Below are 16527 nucleotides of genomic sequence, written 5' to 3'. Positions count from 1 at the left end.
CCACTCTCAAAAGAACAGAAAGTGTTAGCCGCTCAGCCATGTCTGACTCTTTGTGACCCCATGGACTGTAGCCCACCAGGCTCCTCTGACTATTGGGATTCTCCAGGCAAGGATACTGCAGTGGGTTGCCATTCCCTTCTCCAGGTCCCACTCTTGCTGCTGCTGCTGCTGAGTCACTTCAGTCGTGTCCGACTCTGTGTGACCCCATAGACGGCAGCCCATCACGCTCCCCCACCCTTGGGATTCTCCAGGCAAAAACACTGGAGTGGGTTGCCATTTCCTTCTCCAATGCAGGAAAGTGAAAAGTGAAAGTGAAGCCCCTCAGCCGTGTCTGACTCTTGGCGACCCCATGGACTGTAGCCCACCAGGCTCCTCTGACCATGGGATTCTCCAGGCAAGGATTCTGGAATGGGTTGCCATTCCCTTCTCCAATGCATGGAAGTGAAAAGTGAAAGTGAAGTCGCTCAGTCATGTCCGACTCTTCGCGACCCCATGGACTGCAGCCTTCCAGGCTCCTCTGTCCATGGGATTTTCCAGGCAAGAGTACTGGAGTGGGGTGCCACCGCCTTCTCCGGGTCCCACTCTTAGATGCCAGCAATTTCTATACAGCAGAAAGGACAGGGAGCAGACACAGGGTAGCCTTCTTCAGACAGGACCGAAGCCATCCTCCCCTGGGAAATCTTGACTGTGTCACAATCCTTCAACACCCTGGACGCTGAGTTACTCAGCTCTTCTAAAATTATCTCTCCGCTGGCTGCACTGACCTTCGGAATGGCTTTATTGCAGAACAGAAAAGTTCTGTCCTCTATCTATGTAGTGAACCTCCTGGCTGGCTTTCAGAAAAATGCAACCAGTAGCACTTCAAATCCCGAACTTGCTGATAACACCCTGGGCGAACGTGCCAAACCCGTTCAAGCAGAAGTTCAGACTGGAGTCTTCCTTCGGCATGATCTTCCGTGCTCCACACAGCTTCATGTAAATACAAGGAAAACCCACTTGGGGTTTCTGGACAGTGTTTCAAAAGGCAGATATTAGGAGAAGTGACTCACTTCCAAGAGAAAACTGCACAGCTGGGAGGATTCAACAGCTGCTCACCTCCTGGTTTTCTTCCCACTCAACTGCATGCTTCACCCCGTGGCCGCGGGCGTCCCCTGCCGTCTGTTCCCAAGGCTGGTCACACAGATCCCTCTCCCCACTGCTCTTTGTACGGGGACACATCCAAAGCCTGCTGGCCCTGGATCAACGCAATCCCAGTTTTCAAACACAACCTGGTCTCTGAAGTGATAATGCACGGAAAAACATCCCAAACCTCAAGGACCTTATAATAACACCCTCATGGGCTCAAAGACCTGCACTGAGCAAATTAGTAAGTAGGTATTCTGGGCTGGATGGTCAAAGTGTCAGTCACTCGGACATGTCCTGAGCTTTGTGAGCCCACAGACCATAGCCCGCTGGGCTCCTCTGTCCATGGGATTCTCCAGGCAAGAATACTGGGCTGGGTTGCCATTTCCTCCTCCAGGGGATCTTCCCGACCCAGGGACTGAACCCGTGTCTCCTGCCATTTCAGGCAGATTTATATATATATATACACCATCTGCATCACCCCAAATCCATAAATTGAACTGCTAACCCCCCAGGACCTAGGAATATGACTGTATTAGGAGATGGATCTTCAAAGAGAGGATAAAGGTAAAATGACGTCACTAGGGCGGGTCCTGATCCCAAAGGACTGAGGTCCATACAGAAAGAGGTCAGGAGACAGGCACACAGAGAGGCACAGCTGTGTAGACTAAATTACAAGGGAAAATCCCCATCTCCTTCTCCTGGGATTCTTCCCAACCTAGGCCTCTTGGTATAAGGCCACCCATCAAATCGGATGACCAACACATTTCTACCTCAACAACTTAATTCTACCTGCAATGCCCCAATTTCCAAACAAGGTCACTTTCACAGGTACTTATGGTATATTTCTGGGCTTGGGTGCTAGTTGCTCAGTCATGTGTGACTGACTCTTTGCGACCCCATGGACTGTAGCCTACCAGGCTCCTGTGTCCATGAGGTTCTCCAGGCAAGAACATTGGAGTGGGTTGCTATTTCCTTCTCCAGGGGATCTTCCCATCCCAGGGATCGAACCCAGGTCTTCTGCATTGCAGACAGATTCTTTACCGTCTGAGCCACCAGGGAAGACCCATCTTTTGGGGAGGCAAACACAAACCCAGAACGAGGTGGGATATCCAGAGCTGGAAGCCCCCGCAGCGCAAGACTCACAAGAGCATCACCCCAATGTTTCCTGAGTCCAGAGCACAAGCCAAGAGGTCAACTCAGCATCTCCACTCTGCCACTCCCAGCCCTGAAAAGAGCTTCTCCCACCGGCTTCTTGCCTCTTTTCCAAACTCTTGTCTTCTCAGCAACAACATCTCGGACTTTTCCTATTCACCATCAAGTCTATCTGCTTCTCTTCCATGTGTTAGTCGCTCAGTCGTATCCAACTCTTTGCGACCACACAGACCATAGCCCACCGGGCTCCTCTGTCCATGGGATTGTCCAGGCAAGAACACTGGAGTGGGCTGCCTTTCGTTCTCTTGCTCCCAGCCCAGGGACTGAACCCGAGTCTCCTGCACTGCAGGCAGATTCTCTAACCATCACATAAGCTAGCACAGCAGCTCAACAGACCACTAGGTCTCCAGAACAAACAGGAATCCGGCCACCAGGAGGCCTGTCTTCCTGGGAAAACTGGGCCACGAAGCACCCTTGGGGACACACCCTGGGGTTCCGGTTTGAGGACTTCCTGTATTTGGTTTAAAAGAAAAAAAAAAGGCTCAAGCCAGTTCTCCTAAATCACGTGAGAATGCCTTGGCCACAGACAGAGCAGTCCACATCCCCTTTATAAAAGATTCATCGAAAACCGCTGGGCAACAGGAGTGCCTTCCCAGAATCTCTGAGTTCACAGGAGAGACACCGTTAAGAAGCTTTGTTTTGTTGCAGAGGAAGACACACGCGCATTCCATTGTCTACAAGTCTTCCCGTCAGCCACCTGGAGGCTCAGACTTGACTGGGTTCAGGGGGTTGACTCCGATGCACCAATGACTTCTGTTCTGATGACTCAAAAGCACGAGGCTCTAGTGACCCGTCCACACGGGCCCCACACTGCCCTTCGGCTCCGTAAAAGGAAAGTCAGACACACGCACAAAAAAGCCAGCTGCTCCCTTCTGTCCCCCATCAAACATGCCTCTACTCGTCTGGAGACATTGCTCTGGTGGTTTTGAGTTTACGGGTGTTTTTGTCCATGCGTGGGGGCGGAGGGGGGGACACGCAAGATGCTCCGAGACCATAGTAAACAGTCCTGTGTCTGCTTGCCTGGGCGAGTGGATCGCAGAAGGCAGGTGTGGATGGCTGAGTTGGGAGGTGGTGAGGGGCAGGGCAAGGCAGAGGAAGCGAGCATCGCAGTGGAGGCGTGATCCTGGGCTGACCATGTGGCTGGCACCCCCACCTTCCACTGCGGTCACTGTGCTGGGATGATGGAGGGAAGGGCATCTCAAAAGGGTCACCGTGCCTGCGTGCTCAGTCGCTTCTGTCGTGTCCGACTCTCTGCAACCCCGTGGACTGTAGCCGCCCGCAGGCTTCTCTGTCCGTGGGGATTCTCCAGGCAACAACACCGGAGCAGGTTGCCATGCCCTCCTCCAGGGGATCTCTGCAGAGCCGGGGATGGAACCCACGTCTCCTGCACTGGCAGCTGGGTTGTTTACCCACTGAGCCAGGTGTTAAGACCGAAAAACAGTCAAAGCCAGGGACAAAGCCAGAGCCCGTGACCAGCCGTCTCGAGGACACCACTAAATAAAGCCCCTGGGATCATTCTCTCTGGACCTGCAAACACAGACGCAGATGGCTGGCGAGGCACGGCGTGGGGTGGGTGGACCCCGATGACTGCAGGGAAGTGAAGGGTGCCTTGTAAGCAGTCAGGTCGGGGAAGCCAGAACAGCTGTTAACTCCGAGCACAGGCTGGGCTGGGGGACAAGGGGGATTGAGAGGAATACAGTGCAGGCAGGAGCTGGGAGCCAGGAAAGAAGCTTCCCCCCCACCTCCCCCCAGGGATGGGGACAGACAGCCTGCTGTGGACGCCTACACGTCTGGGCCGTGGGCCAGGGTCGTACCCTTCAGTAGCAAAGGGCGTAGGAGAGCCGCTTTCCTGGTGGCTCAGTGGGAAAGACTCCACCGGCCCGTGCAGGGCAGTGAGTGAAAGTCACTCCGTCGTGTCCGACTCTTTGCAACCCCGTGGACTGTAACCCCTCCAGGCTCCTCTGTCCATGGGATTCTCCAGGCAAGAATACTGGAGTGGGTCACCATGCCCTTCTCCAGGGGACCGTCCCAACCCAGGGATTGAACCCGGGTCTCCCGCATTGCAGGCAGATTCGGTACCCAATGAGCCACCAGGGAAACCCCAGAATACCGGAGTGGATTGCCATTTCCTTCTCCCTGGACTGTAGCCCACCAGGCTCCTCTGTCCATGGGATTCTCCAGGCAAGAATACTGGAGTGGGTTGCCATGCACTTCTCCAGGGGACCTTCCCAACCCAGGAATTGGACCCGGGTCTCCTGCACTGCAGGCAGATTCTGTACCCTATGAGCCAACAGGGAAACCCAAGAACACTGGAGTGGGTTGCCATGCCCTCCTCAAGGGGATCTTCCCCACCCAGAGATCGAACCCATGTCTCTCGGATCTCCTGCATTGGCAGGTGGGTTCTTCACCACCAGCAACACCTGGGTAGCCCAATAATCATGCACCTCAGCCCCCAAATCATAAATCAACCAATAAAGCAAACTTCAAAGAGTGTGGGAGACAGAGGCATGTATGCGCTGCATGCCGGGCACCATCAACTGGACAACGCCAGGATACATCCATGTGACGACACTCGAGACTCCACGAGACACCCCAGAGAGGATGGGAGTGGGCAGAGGGGAGCGGGTGACTGAGGTCCCAGGAAAACCCAGGAGATGAGAGCTCTGGCGATGGGAGGCGGGGAGCCCACGTGGATGTCTTGCTGGGGCAGACAGGCACCCCTTCTCCCCACCGACCCTGGGCAGGCACTCGGTGGGAACAGCATCCTCTCTTGTGTTAAGATGGGGAGCCTGAGGTGCGTCAGGACCCAGCGGGAACACGCTCCGTCCCCAGCACACATAGGAGACTCCCACACTGGGGGGTGCGGGCGAGCAGGCAGGCAGGGACCCAGAGCCAAGGACTTACAGTTTGACCAGGAAAGGGTGGTTGACTTCCTTCAGCACCGACTTCTCATTGTGCACGTGCTGCTCCTGCTTCAGGCGGATGATGTCGGGGATGGTCATCACCTTCAGGGCGAAGAAATGCTTGCTTGTCTTCTCCTGGACGAGCTGCACGCGGCCGAACGTCCCTGTACCTGCATGCGGAGGGCAGAGTGGGGGAGAGGCGTGCTCAGTGACCATGGCTCCCCCCACCAGGAATGTCGGACAACCTGGCAGGTCAGACGACTCCATTCCCTACGAGACACCAGGCGACAGACACTCCTCTGCAACAGTCAAGTTAAATTCATGCACACACAGCATCACTTGACTACGACGAAGCTACCAAGAGTCACAGCTGTGGTTCTCCCAGGAGCGACGCACAGACGTGCGAGCTGCACCATAAGGAAGGCTGAGTGCACTTAAGCATTGATGCTTTCGAACTGTGGGGCTGGAAAACACTTGAGAGTCCCTTGCAAGGAGATCCAACCAGTCCATCCTAAAGGATCAGCCCTGGGTGTTCATTGGAAGGACTGATGCTGAAGCTGAAACTCCAATCCTTTGGCCATCTAATGGGAAGAGCTGACTCACTGGAAAAGACCCGGCTGCTGGGAAAGATTGAAGGCAGGAGGAGAAGGGGACAACAGAGGATGAGATGGTTGGATGGCATCACTGACTCGATGGACATGAGTTTGGATAAAGTCTGGCAGTCGCTGATGGACAGGGAGGCCTGGCGAGCTGCAGTCCATGGGGTCGCAGAGAGACGGACATGAATCAGCAGCTGAAGGACAAGAAGCGTAACTTGCCCCTGAATTGTCCTTTGATGAGAGTGACTGACCATCGTTTCTGGAAATGAGTCATCCCAGGGAAAACACACACGTAGGTAAAGGCAGAATGGGAAAGCACGCCAAATACATTCCTTTGACGTGTCTTTTTCTTGACACTTTTCTAAATCAGGACGAGACACAGAAAACAAACTTACGGCGACTGAAGGGGAAAGGGTTGGGGGAGCGTTAAATGCGGAGTTTGGGACGAACAGAGCACACACGACTACGTGGAAAACGGACAAGCAAGAAGCTACTACTGGATAGCACAGGGAATTCTCCTCCACATCTCGTAATGACCGTGTATGGAAAGAGAATGTAAAAAAAGAACAGGTACGTAACTGACTCACTGTGCTGTACACCTGAAACGAACCCAACACTGTAATTAACTCTCGCTGCCGAACTGACTCTTTGCAACCCCGTGGACTGTGGCCCGCCAGGCTCCTCTGTTCATGGGGATACTCCAGGCAAGAACACTGGAGTGGGTTGCCATGCCCTCCTCCAGGGAACTTTCCCGACTCAGGGACTGAACCCCGGTCTCCTGCATTGCAGGCAGACTCTTTACTGTCTGAGTCACCAGGGGTGGTCGTAAACCCAAGGACAGGGTCCTCATAAGACACAGGACAGGAGAGACAGACCCAGAGGAGAAGCCACATGGAGACGGAGGCAGACGGGAGGGAGGCGGCCACCAGCCCAGGGACGGACGCCTGGAGACCCCAGAAGCTGGAAGAGGTGGGAAGGACCCTCCCCTGGAGCCTCTGCAGGGAGCTCAGCCCTGGGACACCCTGACCTCAGACGTCTGGTCCCCAGGGTTCAGAGAAGATGAATGTCTACAGTTTCAAGCTTCCCAGTTTGGTGGAAATTTGTTATGGCCGCACCAGGCGGTACGAATTCAACCAAACAATGCTCAGGAATTGTCCGAGCATCCTTGTTGTTTAATCACTTAATACCACACGTTCATGTCTTTGCGGATAGAACCTAACACAACTTTAATCTTCCTCCTGTTTGAGAACAGGTCTGGACATGGAAATGTACATGTTTCAAGTGCCCCAATGGAGCTCCGCTCAGGTCTCTGGATACGCTGACGTGGTCTGGGAAAATTTGGGGAAATTAAAGGCCAGTGGTGAGGACACCACGCTCAATTGTCTTTGTCCAGATTAACGCTGATGAGGACAAATGTGCAAGAAAGACAATGAGAAATCATAAAAAGAGAAGCCAGCCTGTTCTGGAAAAGTGATGAAGTTTGCAAAAGCTTATCAAAAGAAGTACGCACAAACAGTGTGTCTGCTTCTGGCTAATAATAACATTTTCTTGGCAAAGGAAACGCTGCTGAGTTTCTGCTACCCGTGGGGTAAGCCCCTGGGCAGTCCTTACTGGGAACACAGCCTGGCTAGAAAGGGGAATTACTCTCAGACTTCCTAAAAGAAGTTTCTCCAAAAAGACTGCTACAGTCCACGTTCCTTTTTATGAACTTCACTTGCACTGTACATTTTAATTAGTGGAAGGGAAAGGATTCCTCATGTTATAAGAAAATGTTTCTAACTGTACCTATGCATGGTATCTCATGCAGAAAATGGACACAGTAACACTTCTCTTAAGACATAAAGTCTTGCTTCCCAATAACTGTATTTTTTATCCTTGAGACTGCAGGAATCAAATATGTGATGACACTGTATCTTTCTTTTATTTTTAGATACCTGTGACACAATTTGGAAGAAATCGCATTGGTTTTAATGGTTCCACATCATGGAGGCCACCAGTAGCATTTTCTTACATATTTCTCTCTTGCGTTTATGAACGAAAAGACCCCGTCCTGAAGGACATATTCACTCTTTCATGATCAAAGTATAATGAGACTAACGGAAGTGTTACTCGATCAGTCGTGTCCAGGTGTTTACCACCCCCACGGACCGCAGCTCACCAGGCTCCTCTATCCATGGGATTCTCCAGGCAAGACTTGTGGAGTGGCCTGTCATGACCTTGATGATGAAAAGATTAGAAACAAACCATCTGAAGACACATTTAAAAAGAAACATTATTTCACACATAAAGGAAAAGACGTGGTCAAACAACAGGATGATGGTAACAACCGGTGAGTTTAGAGTCCACATGGAAATCCCACCAAGGCAGAGGTTTACCAAAGCCTGGCTAAACGTACAAGAAGATCCTAGACGGATGAATTTAATCTCCTGTGTTCTGCTGAAAAACAGGGAACTGGACTATGTCTTTCGCCTGATGAGAAATTACCTTTTCTTCCTGTTTCAGACATTCATAAGCACTGGGTGGACCAGAAAGTTCATCCTGTTTTGAGTAAAAGTGAAAAACATTTTTCATTTTCACCAAGAATTTTATAGAACAATCGGTTTGCTAGGCAAACGAACTTTTTTTGGCCAACCCCGATAGCCCTGGTTCCTTGAAAATGCCCTAGTTTGTGCTTTAAACGGGCTTCTCTGGTGGTTCAGAGAGTCAAGAATGTGTCTTCAATGCTGGAGACCCAGGTTTGATCCCCGAGTTGGGAAGATCCCCCTGGAGAAGGAAATGGCACCCCACTCCAGTCTTCTTGGCTGGAGAATCCCATGGACAGAGGAGCCTGGTGGGCTACAGTCCATGGGGTCGCAAAGAGTCAGACAGGACTGAATGACGGAGCACGCCCGCCCACACACACACACACACACACACACACACACACGATGCAGAAAATAGATTTTGAACAAGGACGTACTATATAGCGCAGGGAACTCTATTCAGTACCCTGTAATGACCTATATGTGAAAGAATCTTTAAAAATAGAGGAGATATATGTATAACTGACTCACTTTGCTATATACCTGAAGCTAGCACACCACTGCATGTCAACAAGAGAAAAATGAACATAACAAAACAGAGACGCACGAGACTTAGAAAACAAACTCATGATTGCCAGGGCGAAGAGATAAGTTAGGGAGTGTGGGATGGACATGGACACACTGCTGTATTTAACATGGAGAACCAGCAAGGACCTGCTGGACAGCACAGGGGACTCTGCTCAATACTCAGTAACAACCTTATGGTTCCCAGGGGGAAGGATGGGGGAAGGGATAGTCAGGGAGTCTGGGATGGACATGGACACACTGCTGTGTTTAACATGGAGAACCAGCAAGGACCTGCTGGACAGCACAGGGCACTCTGCTCAGTATCACGTGGCAGCCTGGATGGAGGGGAGTTGGGGGAGAACGGGTACATGTGTGTGGATGGCTGAGTCGCTTTGCTGTCCACCTGAAGCCATCACAACATTGTTAATCGGCTATACTCCAGCATAAAATAAAAAAGATTAAGAAACACAGAATAAAAGTTGGCTTTTGGAAATTATGGCTGCAAACCAGTACCAACTCCTGTTTCACTGGGGGCGGGGGAACCTTCAGGAGTTCTGTAAAGAATGTGTGCTAACTTTGATTAAACTTAAAACCATGGAACTGGACCCTTCCAACAGGTGAATTTTATTGATTTGGGAATTCTCTCTTAATAAGCAAAATCTACCCTCAAAAAAATGTGTGCTTTGGATAAAGTCATGAAGTTTTTTTGTGTTTTTTTTTTTTAAGCTTAGAATCTTCAGCTTCAAAGATCAGCTGAATAAGCTGGACACAGTTCAGCTGGGCGCTGGGTGGGGCAGACCGCCCTTGTGAGTCCACTCGTCTAGACAGGCTTTCAAAAACAAAAACCAGTCATTCCCTCAAAATGCTGCGGAGTCAAGCCGCATTCCACTGCACAGTCACCTCCTTCATTCTGTAAGATACTTATTTTTAAAAGATAAAAATAGAACAGATACTTCACAGCACCCTCCCAATTCTTCTAGTCACGGGCTATTTAAGTTACGCTGTCTCCTATCAAAGATACAAAGTGTGCAATCACAAAAGAAAACCAGGAACAAGGGAAGTTGCCAGCCCAACTCCCACTGCTAACAAATGTTACACAAGGAGATGCCTCGAATTCCTGCTCTTGCACTGGGCTCCCTGAGAGAAGATATGAGCTGCTCTGAACCTCGCCTGGTAACTCTTGACCCAGAGGCAAAGGTTGGTCTCTGTAATTTGATAACACGAGCTGGCCACTTTAAAAGTCGAAGCTGCATCCAGGGTGGGACGTGACAATGTCATGTGGTCCGTGCTTTGTCATGTCCGGCTCTTTACAACCCCATGGACTGCAGCCCACCAGGCTCCTCTGTCCATGGGATTCTCCAGCCAAGAAGACTGGAGTGTGTTGCCATTTCCTCCTCCAGAGGAGCTCCCCGACCCAGGGATCAAACCCAGGTCTCTCGCATTGCAGGCGGATTCTTTATCGACTGAGTCACCAGGGAAGCCCTCTCGGAGGCTAGACTTACATTTGGCTGTACTGTGCCTCAGTTTGAACACACAGTATATTTAGTCATGGCGTGTGGGATGTAGTTAGCTGACCAGGGATGGAACCTGTGTCCCCCTGCACTGGGAGCGTGGAGTCTTTAACACTGAACCACCCGGGAACTCCCAAGACACTGTCTTTGGAGGAAGCCAATCCTAAAGGAAATCAGTCCTGAATATTCATTGGAAGGGGTGATGCTGAAACTCCAATCCTTTGGCTGCCTGATGCAAAGAACGGACTCATTAGAAAAGACCCTGATGCCGGGAAAGATTGAAGGCAGGAGGAGAAGGGGACGAGATGGCTGGATGGCATCACCGACTAGATGGACATGAGTAAACTCCGGGAGCTGGTGATGGACAGGGAGGCCTGGTATTCTGCAGTCCATGGGGTCGCAAAGAGTCGGACACAACTGAGCAACTGAAGTTTGCAGTGGAAACTGGGGAGGAGGGAGGAGACTGGAGCTTGCGGTCTAGTTGAAATGAGCGTTGGTGACAGCCACAGACAAGAGCTGAGATTCAAGGGGGCGGAGGAAACGAGGGCAGAGAAGGGCCGGCCTTTCGAAAGCCTTCCACCAAGTTCTTTGGGAGAGGCAGTTCCAGGAAGTCACGGGGCAGACACAGGGGAAGTGGCCTGGCTGATCTGAGCTCTAGTGTGTTTTCAGTTTGTTTCAGAGATTTCCCTGTGGCCACAGAAGGCAGCGAGAAGAACCGAAAAAGAGGAGCTTGCAAACTCAAAGAGAAAATGCTGCTTGGGAATCGGCGGGGATGGGGCTGGCAGAGGGAGCCAGGGCAGGGAGGACGACAGGGGGTGGGTAAAGCATCTGAGAAGGTCCTGACGGTCCCCTCGCAGATAGGGGAACCCTGGTGGGTGTCTAGAGGGGTCTGCGGAGTTGCTTTGTTTTGGGGAGAAGCTGGCGACAAGTTCTGTGCTGGAGCCTCCGGACAAGCGGAAGGTGTGGGATATGGTGGCTGGAAGGTTGTCTGGGCCCGAAACAAGATTCCCGTCCGCCTGCAACCCTTTTTTTTTTTTTTTTAATATTTATTTATTTTAATTTGGTTCAGCTGGTAAAGAATCCGCCTGCCAAGCGGGAGACCCAGGTTCAAGTCCCTGGGTGGGGAAGATCCCCTGGAGGAGGGAATGGCAACCCACTCCAGTATTCTAGCCTGGAGACTCCCAGGGACAGAGGAGCCTGGGGGGGCTACAGCCCATGCGGTCCAGAGAGTCGGACGTGACTGAGCGACTAACACACTCTTTTAATTTACTTGGCTGAAACTTGGTCACAGCTGCTGCATGTGGCAACTACTTCCCTGACCATGGATCAAACCTAGGTCCCCTGCGCTGGGAGCACGGAGTCTTAGCCACTGGACCATCCAGGAAGTTCCCCCCCACCCCCGCCGCCAAACTTTAGAATGGGGAGTTACTTGGAAAGAAGGTATTTGCAGACATGATGGAGTGAAGGGTCTGAGATGAGGTTCCTCTTGGATGGGGGTGGCCCTAAACCCAAGAACAGGCTCCTTATAAGACAGAAGAGGAGAGACACGGACACAGGAGAAGCCACGTGGATACAGAGGCGGAGGCGGGAGGGAGGCGGCCACCGGCCCAGGGACAGACACCCGGAGCCCCCAGAAGACAGAAGAGGCGGGAAGGACTCTCCCCTGGAGCCTCTGCAGGGAGCCCAGCCCTGGGACACCCTGACCTCAGACGTCTGGTCCCCAGGACTCAGGGTTTCTGGTCCCCGGGACCCAGGGTACAGGGGGGATGGATGTCTGTAGTTTCAAACCCCAGGTTTCATCTGTTACTATAGACTATGGAAGGTCACGAAGGTTGCAACAGCCCCAGGGACGGACGCCTGGAGCCCCCAGAAGCTGGAAAAGGCGGGAAGGACCCTCCCCTGGAGACTCTGCAGGGAGCTCAGTTCTGGGACACCTTGACCTCGGACATCTGGTCTCCAGGGCTGGGGGAGGATGGATGGGTGTGGTTTTAAGCCACCTGGTTACTAATGGTTTGTAACAACAGCTCCAGGAAGCCAACACAAGGGGACCCCTGGATGTTCACGGAGAGAGACGGACCCCCAGCAAGCACCGCCTTGCGGATACCCCCTCAAGCCCACAAGAGAAAGCTGTAGATGAAAGCGGTGCCTTTGGGAGCCCCCATGTCCAGAACGAGAACAAAATTCACCATAATGAATAAGACCCTCCTCCCTTTGTCATGTCCATCCAGCCTGCCAAAAACTGACTGTGACTTACTGCCACCTCCTGCTTTTGTTCAACATAGTATCTTGTCAAACTGCTCTGAAAATGGGACTCAAAGTGAGACTTGTTAAAAAAAAAAAAATTCCTCTCAGGTTCCCCTCTTGGTTTTTATCGTCTCTTAGGTTCCCTGAATTCTTCGTCTGTTCTGGGATCCCAAGCCTTCTGCTATCTTGATGTCTCGGACAGTTGTCAACGTACCGATCACAGTTAGGTTGCTTGTCTTCTCCTTTTAAGGAGGCAAGAAAAAGGATTTCCCTGGTGTTTCAGTGGTTGAGATATCGCCTTCTAACACGCAGGTTTGATCCCTGGTCAGGGAACTAAGAGTGAAAAAGCTGGCTTAAAAGCCAGCATTCAAAAAACTAAGATCACGGATTCCGGTCCCTTCACTTCATGGCAAATAGATGGGGAAACAATGCAAATAGCGGCTGATTTTATTTTCCTGAGGCCTGAAACCACTGTGGACGCTGACTGCACCCATGAAATTGAAAGACGCTTGATCCTTGGAAGAAGAGCTAGGACCAACCTAGACAGCGTATTAAAAAGCAGAGACATTATTTTGCCAACAAAGGTCTGTCTAGTCAGAGCTGTGGTTTTTCCAGTAGTCATGTATGGATGTGAGAGCTGGACTATAAAGAAGGCTGAGAACCAAAGAATTGATGCTTCTGAACTGTGGTGTTGGAGAAGACTCCTGAGATTCCCGTGGACTGCAATGAGATCCAACCAGTCCATCCTAAAGGAAATCAGTCCTGGGTGTTCATTGGAAGGACTGACGCTGAAGCTGAAACTCCAATGCTTTGGCCACCTCATGCGAAGAGCTGACTAACTGGAAAACACCCTGATGCTGGGAGGGATTGAGGGCAGGAGGAGAAGGGGATAACAGAGGACAAAATGGTTGGGTGGCATCACCGACTCAATGGACACAAGTCTGAGCAAACTCTGGGAGATGCTGATGGACAGGGAAGCCTGGCGTGCTGCAGTCCATGGGGTCGCAAAGTGTCAGACACTGGTTAGCAACTAAAACAAGAACAGCAGAGAACCAGATGCCACGTGACTAGGAGCTCGCATGCCAGAGCTAAGACCTGGTGCAGTCAGATAAATACATAAATGAGTAATTTTTTTTTAAAGATGCTGAAGCACATTAAACAAAAAAGTCCCCCATGACCCCGGATAGGGTAAGCACCCAGCCTTCATTTTTGCCCAACGCATGCTAACCGTGTTCTGGGCAAGCCCATGGGATCTGTACATCTATGAGGCAAAACAAACAGCAATGTGTCTCCAAACGCCCCTGGCCGGAGCCAAAGAGCGCAGTCATCACCAGGACACACACACTGTTCTGCAAGCCCAGGCACGGCGGGTTGGTGCAGAGTCTGGACACGCCAGAGGTCTGTTTTCAAAGGGCGATGCCACGCCAAGCCACTTGGGAAAGTCAAGTTCAACACCGGCAACTAATAAAAAGCCACTGAAAGACGACATCTCCATTCCTCAAGTTTACCGAAAATGTGTGCTGGTTTGCTCAGTCGTGTCTGACTCTCTGCGACCCTGTGGACTGTAGCCCACCAGGCTCCTCTGTCCGTGGGATTCTCCAAGCAAGAATCCTGGAGTGGGTTGCCATGCCCTTCTCCAGGGGATCTTCCGAACCCAGGGATTGAGCCCAGGTCTCCTGCGTGGCAGGTTGGATATGTTACCCCTAGAACCACCCCAGTCATTCCTCAAGAGTCCTAATAAAACCTGGTCACTCCATCTTCAAAGCCCGCCTGTCAATCTGCCTTCCTATAAGAATCCACCTGCTCTCAGTGTGGCTGGGTGGTTCGTGGGCTGGGCTGACATCCTGCCACTGCCGCTAAGTCGCTTCAGTTGTGTCCGACTCTGTGCGACCCCATAGACGGCAGCCCACCAGGCTCCACCGTCCCTGGGATTCTCCAGGCAAGAACACCGGAGTGGGTTGCCATTTCCTTCTGCAATACATGAAAGAGAAAAATCAAAGTGAAGTCGCTCAGTCTTGTCCGACTCTTAGCGACCCCCTGGACTGCAGCCTACCAGGCTCCTCCGTCCATGGGATTTTCCAGGCAAGAGTACTGGACTGGGGTGCCATCGCCTTCTCCGGGGCTGATATCCTAATTTTACACTAATGCAGTCTTCTGTTCTCGTATCACTGCGAGATGTTTGAAACCATTCACTGGCGTCTTTTCTGGGCTGCGAACGCATTTGAAACCATTCACTGGCGTCTTTTCTGGGCTGCGAACGCAGAAGCCTGGAACCCCGACTCTCAGAGGTCACACTGCTTCCAAACTAAGACGTTCTAAAGAGACAAATAACAACCCACCTTCCGGGGCAGGTTTGGGACTGTCTACCTGGGAACTTGCCTGGTGGCTTAGGTGGTAAAGAATTCGCCTGCAATACGGGAGACCTGGATTTGATCCCTGGGTTGGAAAGATCCCCCTGGAGAAGGGAAAGGCTACCCACTCCAGTATTATGGCCTGGAGAATTCCATGGACTGTACAGTCCATGGGGCTGCGAAGAGTCGGACATGACGGGGTGACTTTCACATACACACACACACACACACACCTGGGAACTAGCTGCCCAGGTAGGAACTACCTTCGAGCTGACTCAACAGTCAAGCCAGGCACTGAGTCCCAGAGCAGAGGATGGGTTTCCCATCCTAAGAGGCAGCGGGCTTCAGGTTTCGTCCAGAGTTATTTGTCAACATGCAAAGAACCGTTAGGGAAGTTGGGGACTGTTCTGCACGCCACCCCCACCCCCCCTTGGCCAGAAACCTTCCTACATATACGGGTATGTGCTCCAACTCGTGTGGGCAGAAAGAAAAGCCCACGAAATCGCTGGACAATGAAAAGCAGCCGCTTTCTTCCTGCACAAAGGCAGACCTTACCCAGGAGGTCGAGAGCCAAGTCCACCCGACCACACACCCAGCCGTGAACAGCATCCCAGGTGCCAGACAGCGATCCTAAGGGTCGTCGAAAGCAGTCGTCCCGGGCAGTTTTACTTTTGCTTTTAAAGGAAGCCGTGCCAACTGTCCCGAAATGGACACCTCTTAGAAACAGGCTTCTGGGAGAACACTAAGAAGAGCCCTTAAAAAAAAAAAAAAACTAGGAATACAACGAGTCAACACATCAAATACCCCAAAATCTGTTACCCAAAAAAAAAAGCTAACTAATCTTTTTGAGGATCAAGTAAATGAACGTCTTTGTGACTAAAATCACATCCCAACAGTAACTATTTACATTCAAGCATCCACGTAATCCTCTGACTCCTTGGTGGGTTGTTTTTTTTTTAATAACAAACAGTAAATTTGCTTTTTTTTTTATGAAGGTGTTAAGGATAAATGGAAACTGTCACTCAAGTAGACTTTCCAAAAAATGAAACCGTAGTTTCCCATGTTAAACACAGCAGTGTGTCCATGTCCAGCCCAGACTCCCTGACTATCCCTTCCCCCATCCTTCCCCCCGGGAACCATAAGGTTATTACAGAGTATTGAGCAGAGTTCCCTGAGGTGTCCAGAAGGTCCTTGCTGGTTCTCCACGTTAAATATAGCAGTGTGTCCATGTCCATCCCAAACTCCCTAACTATCCCTTCCCCCATCCTTCCCCCTGGCAACCATAAGGTTATTGCACAGTATTGAGCAGAGTTCCCTGTGTTATACAATAGGTCCTGAGGCAAAGAGCTGACTCACTGGAAAACACCCTGATGCTGGGAAAGATTGAGGGCAGGAGGAGAAGGGGACGACAGAGGATGAGATGGCTGGATAGCATCACCGACTCGATGCACATGAGTTTAAGCAAGCTGCAGGAGTTGGTGAAGGACACGGAG

General features: G+C 51.4%; 1 protein-coding gene across 4 annotated transcripts in view; it reads right to left on the bottom strand.

Annotated features, from left to right (window-relative positions):
• Positions 1 to 16527, bottom strand: part of PRKX (protein kinase cAMP-dependent X-linked catalytic subunit) — a 60175-nt gene that overhangs the window by 32166 nt on the left and 11482 nt on the right. For 3 of the 4 annotated variants that reach the window (XM_061408234.1, XM_061408233.1, XM_061408232.1), the window contains exon 2: positions 5242 to 5410. In XM_061408234.1, the coding sequence (XP_061264218.1) occupies positions 5242 to 5410 (169 nt within the window). Of the gene's footprint in view, positions 1 to 5241; positions 5411 to 8323; positions 8378 to 16527 lie in introns of all 4 variants that reach the window. The other variant, XM_061408235.1, reaches the window with a different exon arrangement.

Source organism: Bos javanicus, chromosome X, assembly GCF_032452875.1.
Source record: "Bos javanicus breed banteng chromosome X, ARS-OSU_banteng_1.0, whole genome shotgun sequence".
NCBI lineage: Eukaryota > Metazoa > Chordata > Mammalia > Artiodactyla > Bovidae > Bos > Bos javanicus.
The sequence above is the reverse complement of the archived record's forward strand: the minus strand, read 5'-3'. Positions and strand labels throughout refer to the sequence as shown.